This window comes from Ascaphus truei, chromosome 1, assembly GCF_040206685.1.
Source record: "Ascaphus truei isolate aAscTru1 chromosome 1, aAscTru1.hap1, whole genome shotgun sequence".
NCBI lineage: Eukaryota > Metazoa > Chordata > Amphibia > Anura > Ascaphidae > Ascaphus > Ascaphus truei.
Window position 1 is genome coordinate 373,680,912 of NC_134483.1, and position 11,707 is coordinate 373,692,618.

Consider the following 11,707-nt stretch of genomic DNA (forward strand, 5'->3'; position numbering starts at 1 on the left):
CAGATGGCATAAATTCATGAATTGTAATGCAGTATATATATATGTAGTGTGCAGTATTGCAGCCAACGGGAATAAAATGCTTCAATCCCTGCCGGAAAATAACTCAATGAACTCGGGCAGAAAACAGTCACAAACCTCAATACACCCGGGTATACCCGAATTCGTGGGACTAGCCGAGCTCGAATAAAGTGTGTCGCCAGTGTACATCAAGACACAGTGGGCCAAATGGCAAAGGTAGTCACCCATATATGCCTACAGAAAAGGTACTAATCCAGAGAGTGGATGTCCTTATGTCTAAAAAATCAGCAAACCTTGACGGATGCAGGCTGCTGATACTGGGTCTGTAGGGGTGAATAGCTTAAAATGAGCCGGTCCAGTGGTGAGGACCTAGTATAAATGGCCCACACTGGGGTATGATGTAGTGTAAACCCAGAAACGGTGTGAAATAACCACAATCAAAAACAACCTTTGAGAAAACGCGGAAACGTGCGAAACGTGCGTCAGGTGACCGGAACGGAGTGACGTCACCATGCCGAGTGGACGTCCCACACGATTGTGATCGCTGCCGGGTAGAATCAGAGACTTATCCTGTCTCTCGGCAACTACACCTCAGTAACCCGCCTCCACTTCCCCTGACAGCGGGACCCGGTGGAGCAACCCACAGATAAACAAGCTAAGTGAACTATGCCACTAGTGTGTCCGGTGGGATTCTCCACGGACACTGTAGGTCACATGGCCAAGTAGAGGCATTATACCCTCTCCACACTGCTGTACTTGTTACAGCTCTACTGCTTTGTTTGGACACCATTGTATGTATTCCTACACACTCTGGTATAGGAGTTTTAGGTAGACAGGCTAGCTGACAGTGCTCTGAGGGAAACGTGAGGGTCTTTGTCTTCCAGTCAATTAGTTGGTTATGTATCATGAGCCATGGAATTCCCAGAATCACTGGAGACAAAGGTGATGGAATGAGACCAAATGAAATCTTCTCCTGGTGATTGGGCTCCATGATTAGTGTTAAGTTACTGGTTTCATGGGTAACAGGTCCAGAGCTCAAGGGAGAACCGTCAATGACTTCCATCCTTTCTGGTGATTCCTTGGCTACAAATGATACCGAATTGTTCTTGGCGAATTCTATGTCCATAAAATTCCCTGCCGCCCCTGAGTCGACCATTACTGTGGTTGAAAAACGATGTGTTCCTTCCTCGATTATAATAGGAACCAGGAGGTGAGGGTGTAGCAAAGGAGGGTTATCTTTCCCTTGAGAAGCAGAGAAAACAGTCTTTGAAATAGCATGCAGCCGATTTCTCCTGGGGCTCTGGAAAGAAGACCGCCTGGACTTGTTTGGGCAATCAGCGAGATAGTGCCCATCGTTTCCGCAATATAAACAGAGATCTTCTGTTCGGCGTCTATTCCTTTCCCCGGTTGAGATGGGTCCCCGCAGTGTATTTACTTGCATCGGCTCCTCCTCAATCTCCCTGGAATGTCTTGGGGTACTGACATCTCTAAACCCGGGGTTGCTTGGCATTAACCCCTGTCTCTCCATTCGTCTTTCCGTAAGCCTGTGATCAATTTGGATGCATAAACGGACAAAGTCCTGAAATCTCTCTGGGGGCTCCACCTGGGCTAGTTCGTCTTTAACTTGCTCCGAGAGACCCTGCCGAAAATGATATTTCTGCGTGGCCTCATTCCAATCAGTATCGTTAACCCATCTGCCGAATTCAGCGGCGTACTCAGCTGCCGAGCGTCTTCCTTGACGAAGATTGTTCAGAGTTGCCTCAGCGGTTGCACTACGATTTGGGTCATCAAAAATAAAACTCATGGCTTCGATGAACTCCTCCAGGTCCCTTAGTAGTGGGCTATCTTATTCTAACATAGGGGAGACCCAAGCAAGGGCCTCATCCTTGAGCAGGGTTATGATCAGTCCAACCTGGGCTTCTTCAGTATGATAAATGGTGGGCTGAAGCTTGAACACAAGTCTGTATTGATTAAGGAAATTCCGGAAAGATTGTTTTTTCCCCCAAAAAATTTCCGGAAGGGATATATGGGGTGCGGTTTGCGCAGGCACAGTGTTTTGACCAGACAAGGTGATTAAGGCTGCACGTAGTTCACGATTCTCAGCTTCCACGGTGGCGGCTTGTTCTTCCAAGCGGCCAAGACGATTGAACACGTGTCTTTGTTGTTCTTGGTAATTAACCATGATATGTTGTAAGTCATGGAGTGTCTGAGCCTGGGCTGGGTCTGTTCCAGCGGAATCCATGGTAGATCCTGTTTATTCTGTCAAGGATTGGACTTCGGCTGAAGTGGATCCCAGTGGCAGGAACAGCAGGGAGCGAAGTAGGGGTCACAAGCAGAGATCAGAGGCAGGCGGCAGATAGCGAAGTCAGGTAACAAGCAGGGGTTCAAGGCAGGCAGCAGGTAGCGAAGTCAGGTAACAAGCAGGGTTCCGACGCAGGCGGCAGGTAGCGAAGTCAGGAAACAAGCAGAGGTCGGCAACGAGGAAACTGGAACAGGATTATAGCAATAGCTAGCACAGCAGTAAACACAGGAACCTTGCAGGAGCTAAGGAACCAGTATAAACAGGCAAGGAGGAACAGGAAAGGGAGGTTTATATATGCAGGCTGAGAAGTGGAGCACAGTTGCAGAGGTGTCAGGTATCAGAGTCTGGAATGTTCCTTAGTTTAGCAGCAGCAATCCCGGTGGACAAGTATGGGTACAGCAGGCTAGAGAATATGACAATTGGTTAATCATGCTGTATTATATATGGGCATGATGAAGTCACTGTACAAATTAATGGGTGAAGGGTGAGGGTAGTTGCCTGGGAAGAGTGCTTAGGTCTCGTGGGTGGGTATCGGGGAAGGGTGGGTTAACCCCTTAATTACTTTTGCTGTTATTAACCAATAAGTTAATTAAGGGGTTTGGGGACATTTGAATGTATTTTCTATGTATTTCTGTGGCAACGGAGGACACCTGCTGTATCCTGACATCCTACATATTGCTGTGGTAAGTAGAACTATATTTACTTTATTTATGCTGGTTTATGTGATTAATAATGGGCAAATACTCTATTATCCATATCTGGATAATAGTTATTTTGCACATTACTGTATGTGTTTGGTGGTGGTGGGCGGGGGTGGGGGGGTATTGATTTATTTAAATGTAAGACATGTTTTATTTTTTTTACATACAGGCTTGGTACCTTAGGTCTGCGGGGACCTATGGAGACCACCTGAGGACCCCTGAACCCCCACAGGTACCACTTGCAGACTCACAGAGGACACCTGCAGGGAAGAACTGGTGGCCCCACATCTATGGGGGCCCGGGGACCCACAGAGACCATCCGAGGGCCCCCAGACCTCCGTGGGAACCACCCGAGGGCCTCAGACACCTGTGGGGTTGACCTGGGGGCCCCAGACACTCGTGGGCCCATCCGTGGACCCCATTGTGGCCCACGGTGACCACCTGGAGGCCCACAGCGCCTAGCGGGGACCACCCAGAGACCACAAAGCCAATGCGTCACTCCAGGAGAAGTAGCAAACGCAATAGAATGCACAAAGAAGGGAAAGGCCCCAGGGGAAATACTACTGAAATTTTTAAATTAAAAAAACTCTTATACGCACAATACATAGTTACATAGTTACATAGTAGATGAGGCTGAAAAAAAAAATCCGTCCATCAAGTTCAAACTATGCTAAATTTAGACAACAGATATAGGATAAAGTATCTATACTTATTGATCCAGAGGAAGGCAAACAAAAAACCCCATTAAGGGGAAAAATGAATTCCTTCCTGACTCCAAGAATTGGCAATCGGATTAATCCCTGGATCAACATCCTTCCCATGTATACTTATTTGGTATATCCCTGTATACCTTTCCCATCTAAAAAGATGTCTAACCTTTTTTTGAACAAATTTATTGTATCTGCCATCACAGTCTCCATGGGTAATGAATTCCACATTTCAACTGCTCTTACTGTAAAGAACCCTTTCCTTTGTTGCTGGTGAAATTTCCTTTCCTCCTATCTTAAGGGATGGCCCAGAGTCCTTTGTACTGCCCGTGGGATGAATAGTTATTTTGAAAGTCCCTGAATATATTTGTATATAGTTATCATATCCCCTCTTAGACACCTCTTTACTAATGTAAATAAATCTAATTTAGCTAGCCTCTCCTCATAAATTAGAATGTCCATCCCCTTTTTTAATCTGGTGGCTCTTCTCTGCACTCTCTCTAGGTCCACAATGTCTTTTCTTAGGATTGGTGCCCAAAATTGTACTCCATATTCAAGGTGTGGTCTTACTAATGCTTTGTAAAGGGGCATAATTATGTTTACTTCCCTTCCATCCATTGCCCGTTTGATGCAAGATAAGATCTTGTTTGCCTTTGCAGATACTGCATGACATTGGGCACTATTGCTAAGCCTGCTGTCTACAAGCACTCCTAAATCCTTCTCCATCAAGGATTCCCCCAATATATCTCCATTTAATTTGTAAGTCGCATTTTTATTCTTGTATCCCAAATGCATAACCTTACATTTATCTGTATTAAACCTCATCTGCCATTTACCTGCCCACGTTTCCAGTCTCTCCAAGTCCTTCTGAAGAGAAATTACATCCTGCTCTGATTCTATTACCTTACACAATTTAGTATCATCAGCAAAGATGGAGACTTTGCTCTCGATCCCAACCTCAAGGTCATTAATAAACAAGTTAAAAAGCAGGGGTCCCAGTACTGATCCCTGAGGTACTCCACTCACGACTTTAGCCCAACCTGAAAAAGTTCCATTTATGACAACCCTCTGTTGTCTGTCCTTTAACCAGTTTTCAATCCAGGTGCATATATTATTACTGAGTCCAATTTTCTTTATTTTGTACACCAACCTCGTGTGAAACCGTATCAAAAGCCTTTGCAAAATCTAAGTAGACCACATCAACTGCATTACCCTGGTCTAAATTCCTACTTACCTCCTCAAAGAAACAAATAAGGTTAGTTTGGTAAGATCTATCCTTCATAAATCCATGCTGACTATTACTAATAATTTTGTTTTCCATTAGGTATTCTTGAATATTATCCCGTATTAAACCTTCAAGTAGTTTCCCTACTATTGAAGTCAGGCATATATATATATATATATATATTCGGGCCTTCCTGCACACGTGAGAGCAACTCACCAAAAAATGGCGAGTTCAAACCCCTGCCGAAAGTGCTTTTTCGTTGTTTACTGCATGAAGCCCATAGTGTGGTACCAAACTTTGCTGTAACCAATTAAAAAGATTAATAACACTCAAAGACATCTGTGCAAAAACGCATGGAGTGGGTAAAGATTGTGGAGGGTCTTAGACGTCTCTGGCGATAGCTGGATATTATAACATCACTTGGTGTTCCTGATGTTCTTAGGGCACCTCCGTCGGGTTGGCGCTGACCTCTGAGGATTAGGGATGACGTCACTTCCATCGTCCTTCTCAGGTTTTTTCCGTGAAAAACGGCTCTCCCATATGCAGTCACCCTATGCATTTCACTGCGCAATGACAGCTTCCTCAGGGGTTCTATGGTGGATCCGCTGTCAGTCCTGACTTAAATACCCTCAAGTACTAAGTAAGGAAAATTCGAACCCCCATAATACCTTCTTGTGGTAGTGAATATAACCAGGCCTGCAAAATAAAAAAGTTACTAATTCACAAGTATGTTATGCTTAAAACATCCAACTTCTGCAATGCCCCCGTTCAAAACTCTACTGGGCCTTATCTTTATCAGGGAACCTTAAAAATCTATTCTAGTCAAAGGGACTTAAAGCTTCACAAGCAAAGAGATGATGACTTCACAGGCTATTTAATAGTTCAAGATTTAGTGTCACCTGTGCAAAATTTAAGACATTTCTTCTGTCATATATTCTGTGACGTATTGGCAATGGTATGGTTTCATTAAGTTACAGGCCTGTTCCACATGAAACATTAACAACTGTAAAATGTTAACAACTTTGCCTGAGTTATAGCTGCCTTAGCATTTTTAAGTGTTAAATTAATATTGCCAGTATTGTATTTAAAGTTATAATAAATTGTCTCAGAGTGTGTCATTTTTTTATGTAAAATGGGAATATTAGAGCACGATTAGTTTGAATAAATTACTTATGTCATAAGCCCTTATTCATTAGGTTTTGGTTTGAGACATGGTAATTTCTGCAAAATTACACATTTTCATGCTGATGTTCAATTCAGCTGAAGAAAGCTCCACATTTTTACTTGCAGTTATATTGCTGCCTTTACATCCTCAAATGAATATGGTGAGGAGCGTTTCACCTCTTTTGCGGAAAAAAATTGGTGTGTATATGTAATAGAGCCCATTGTGTTGATCTTATCCTGTGACACCACAGTGATTAAAGATTAAGGAAAGGGTGGTGCTTTTTATGTATTGGTATGGGTAAAAACAAATTTCACAGTTCACAGTAACGACACTGGATTGTCTGTCTTTGATTATTTCCGCAAGACATTTTAATTGGCTTGAGACTGCTGCTCCTTTGCGGTATCACTATACAATTCTAAAGGCAAAATACCAGGGCTATTAGTAGTATGGAAACAAAGAACAATTCCACTCTCTAGCTCTCCTTTTATATGTTTTTTTTAACTATTTATGTCAGTTTTTGTCATGGGGTACAGAATAAAGAAGGGGGTAACATACTGTATCAGTATTACAATGGAGCAGTAAGAAGGCCAACATATATTGAGTACGTGTTGGGTAGCCTACTCAAGGCAGATGTTAAATAGCTCCTATTGACACAGGGATTAACTCATATTTAATATATAAATAATACAAAAGAAGTGAAGGGGAAAAAAAACTCCAAAAATCAAAACAAACACTGTCAGTCAACAAGTCGGGATGATACTCTATGGGGTTTAGTCCGATGTAATCTACAGCAGTGGTGAGCCATTTTCTTACACCGGGCCCCGTTTTCATCCATGATATTAGTCGGGCCCCCCTGCCTGATGTAATCCAAATCCCTTTACTTTTTTTTATTAATTGGTATAACCTTTTGAAATCAGTAAACCATGACAAATGTTACAGGGGTGTTTTTAAATAACTCAGCTTAGTAGTATAAGATAATACTGACAGCAATTTTTTTCTCCCTCCCCCATTCTCTCCTCTCTCTCTAGATATAAGCAGCCGGCAGAGGTGTTAGGAGTTGCACGGAGGCAGAGAGGAGCAGCCTGGGAGGAGCACGCTGTAGCAGCCTAGACAACAGAAGTAAGAAAGACTTCCCGGCCATCCTGCTCTGCCTCCATGCAACTCCTAACTCCTCTGCCGGCTGCTTCACTCTGGTGGCCCGCACCATTATCATCTCTCCCTGCCTGCCTCTATCACCACCCTGCTTCACTTGCACGCCCCCCAGTTTGCGCGCCCCTGATCTACAGGACAGCTGAGGCAAGGTCAAAGCCTGGGTCGCCTATGTACAGTATGTTTGCCATGAGCTCCACACCCTTGGAGAATTTAGAGCTTTCATCCTTAAGGAAGCAGGTGATTCATTCTAATAACAATGTTTCAGATACGACCCACAATCATATTCTGGTAAAGCAAAAATCCAAGCAAAATCCCCAATAGTAAACAGCCAGCATCATCCAGAGGTCTTCGCTTACTGGAGTCTTCCCGTATTCAGTATTTTCATAGTGTTCGTGCAACGTTTCTCGTGGGGTTGGCACATCAAATAGATACTGACGTATTGCATAACAGTGCACTACGCAATGTGACAACGCATTTTTCATAACCCATTTTTCATCCAGCGCGCGGAGCCCTGTGGAAGATGCTAGCTGTTTACTCTTGGGGAATTTACTTGGCTATTGTCTAAGCATCTATGAATGTGCATTTAATGGTAGGTTTTCAAATGCTCTTTTATTGACTTTATGATATACATTTATACTAATCTCTGGTGTGCTCTGTGTGTCCCTTTGATTCATGTTTTTAAAAAAATCCCAGTTACATACAATTTGTAAAATGTAGGACTACTGCCACAAATTACTTTTATGCTTTAAAGCTGGGCCTTAATTGTATACTTATATAGTTTTTTAATCATAGCTATTTTTGTTGCAGAGGGTGAGGCATTGCTTTATTTTAAAATTGATGGAGGTGGAAACTTAGTTGTAGCCCATCTTGCACTTGCTCCAGTGCAGGCTGGTGCTGTAATCCTTCAGCATCAGCATAAATTGCTAGCAGTCCCTCGCGAGCAATGTACTGCACCGACACACTTTATTCGAGCAAATACCCAGTATGTACCTGGCAGATACCTGGAATGCGCCGCTCCTCACCTCTGGCAAGCCCCGTTGCGTTTGCCTTCCCAGCCTGGGTTCATGCCTGGCTGACGGGCGGCTGATCTGTTAAATGATAATGATTAGGATTTAATAGGCTGCAATGCTTCGCGTGTCTACCAGATGGCATAAATTCATGAATTGTAATGCAGTATATATATATATATACTGTGCAGTATTGCAGCCAGCGGGAATAAAATGCTTCAATCCCTGCTTGGAAAATACCTCAATGCACTCGGGCAGAAAACAGTCACAAACCTCAATACACCCGGGTATACCCGAATTCGTGGGACTAGCCGAGCTCGAATAAAGTGTGTCGCCAGTGTACAGTAGGAACACACAGCGCCTAATTTGTGATGGAAGAAGACACAATCGTGGCAGTAATGCAAGGCTTATGTAATGTCATAAGCTCCTTTGTAACACAATTAATTACTGTTATGCAACAGGCCAATGAGGCTATTGATAAAGTGCACTTTGTCATGCCCAAAACATTGAGTCTCTTGCACTAGAGTGTCAGCCTATTATAAGTTGGGGGTGGTCCCGTGGGGTCCGTCGGCGGAGCACTGCTGTAGTAGATAGTGGGGGCTGCACACCAATTCCAATAAAAACTGCTTTATTAGGTGGTCATCAAAGGTATAGTACACTCTGACGCGTTTCAGGACTGTTGTCCCTTTATCAAAGAGTAACTGCGTAACTGAGTATGGAATATCTTGTATACTTCTATAATTGATATGTATTGTTCACAAGCTAATATTTCATCATGTCCAATATATATATCTTCCATCTCATTAGCATGTTTTTAAACGTTGCGCTTTTTAATTTATACTGTATTTATCTGTTCAGTATATGTTTTTAATGTCACTTATTCTGTGTTTTGTTTTACTCTGAGTATCTCCATTGTGCCTTATACTCCTTAGCTTTGCCCAGATTTCCCTATTATATACTCTATTAGCTTATACATTATTCTAAAAGCAGGCTATACTATACAAACACTCGATATCCATAGAGTGTGTGACGTCACCAGGGGAGGCGGGAGCAAGAGTCTGTGGCTCCAATGCTATTCTAACAACTTAATTATTCACCCCTGCCTCGCGCGATTGGCCGACAAGGCATCCAATGGGAGAGAGGTCTCACCAAATCACGCGATAGAAACAGAGCGTGTGACGTCACGGTTGGGGTGGGAGCTATACTACATAATGGAGAACTCAGCAGACGCGCAGTTACTCTTTGATAAAGGGACAACAGTCCTGAAACGCGTCAGAGTGTTTGTACTATACCTTTGATGACCACCTAATAAAGCAGTTTTTATTGGAATTGGTGTGCAGCCCCCACTATCTACTACAGCAGTGCTCCGCCGACGGACCCCACGGGACCACCCCCAACTTACCTGAGATACAGGCGTGATGCACGCACTACTCTGAGTCTGAGCAGCTGTTCCATTGAGGCTCAATCAAGCATTCATGGGTATGTACTTTGGTTTTCTGGGGATGTAGACAGTGCCTTTATGGTATATATAGAGTTCTGTATTTGTCTTCCAGTTATACCTGTACACCTATTATTGTTTTATACTATATAGAGCCTCATACAGCCTAATACATGCTCCCATGACCAGATATATGCCTATTGAGACTCCAATCAAGTCATTTACATACACAGCTGAGCCCTGAGGATTGGGATTATTTCCCATACATACAACTGTCAGCCTATTATATTTATGTATTCTGATAGGAAGGTTTTTGCATTATAGTTGCATTATTATAGTTGTACATTCTTGTTGTTCACATTGTATGATCTACACAGTACTGTTGACTGGGATCTTATTTTTTCTAAATCTATATCCGAACATATTCAGCACACCAAGTTAGTCCTCTCCCGTCTACGTGAGAATCATCTCTATGCCAAGATGGAGACATTTATTTTTCACCAAACATCCACTTCTTTCTTGGGATACACTATCTCTGATAAAGGTTTCTCCATGGATCCTGATAAACTCAAGGCAGTTGTAGATTGGCCCCAACCCACTTCTCTCAAGGCGATTCAGCAGTTTCTTGGCTTCGCCAATTATTATCGTAAATTTATCCGCAATTTTTCCGCCACAGTGGCTCCCATCACCGCCCTGATGAAAAAAGATGCGGACACTTCTTCCTGGTCTCCTGAAGCATGCCAGGCTTTTGAAACACTTAAGAAAGCGTTCGTCTCTGCTCCCATCCTACGTCATCCGGACCCTAAACTCCCTTTTACTTTGGAAGTAGACACCTTGGATATTGGAGCAGGAGCCGAACTTTCACAGAGATAGTCTCCCCAGGATAAACTACATCCCTGCGGGGTTTTCTCAAAAAAATTCTCCCTCGCAGAACAAAACTACAATGTTAGCAACAGGGAACTTTTGGCCATTAAACTTTATCTGTAATAATGGAGACAGCTCCTGGAGGGTACTGAAAATCCGATTTCAATCCTCACTTACCACAAAAATCTATTATATATCGATGTTGCCTGTCGCCTCGGCTCCCGTCAGGCTTGCTGGGCTTTATTCTTTTCCAGATTCAACTATATAATTTCCTACATTCCTGGTACTAAGAATCTTAAAGCTGATGCCTTATCCCGCCAATTCGTCAGTGAAGACAGATTCAAAGACATTCCTGAGACCATTCTACCCACCAAATATGTCATCTCGGCTAACTCTTTTGATGCACTGGAGAAGATTTTGGAGACTCAGATGCTCATTCCCGAGGGTATGGAAGTGCTGGAGGGTTGTTTGTATGCTGCTCCTCAATTTCAGCAGAAGATCCTTGAGTGGGGTCACTCAGTGGGGTTAGTCTGCCGGTCACCCGGGTACAAAGAGAACTGCCTATCTGATCAGACTTAACTTTTGGTGGCCTAATATGTTTAAGGATGTCAAGGAGTTCATCAACTCATGTTGCATCTATGCTCGAAATAAGTCCGCCCGCAATAAGCCGTCTGGTCTGCTCCATCCCTTACATATTCCGGACCGACTGTGACCCACCTCTCAATGGACTTTATTGTCGAGCTTCCTGTTTCTAGTGGGATTACTATTCTTGTTAATTTTGATAGGTTTTCCAAACAGGCCCATTTCATTCCTCTCTAGGGTCTTCCTAATTCTGCCACTTTGGCAGATATTTATATCAAAGAAATATTTCGTATTCATGGAGTCCCACTCTCTATAGTGTCCGATCGGGGGTCACAGTTCGTCTCAAAAGTTTGGTGGGCCTTTGCTCAAAGGTTGGAGATCACTCTTCTTTTTTCTTCTGGGTATCATCCCCAAACAAACGGACAAACCAAAAGAACTAACCAGTCATTAGAGCAATACCTGCGATGCTTTATTTCTGACACACACACAACTGGGTGGAATTACTTCCATGGGCCAAATTCGCCCATAACTCTCTCAGAAATGAGT

At 43.3% G+C, this 11,707-nt stretch overlaps 1 protein-coding gene across 1 annotated transcript; it reads left to right on the plus strand.

Annotated features, from left to right (window-relative positions):
- Nucleotides 1-10,195: 10,195 nt before the first annotated feature.
- Nucleotides 10,196-10,588, plus strand: LOC142499854 (uncharacterized). Its single transcript, XM_075609872.1, has one exon. The coding sequence runs from the start codon at nt 10,196-10,198 to the stop codon at nt 10,586-10,588; it is 393 nt and encodes a 130-aa protein (XP_075465987.1).
- Nucleotides 10,589-11,707: the final 1,119 nt, after the last annotated feature.

Excerpts from the sequence above, each read along its gene's own strand:
- LOC142499854 (XM_075609872.1), top strand. The coding sequence starts at position 10,196 with ATGGAGACATTTATTTTTCACCAAACATCCACTTCTTTCTTGGGATAC.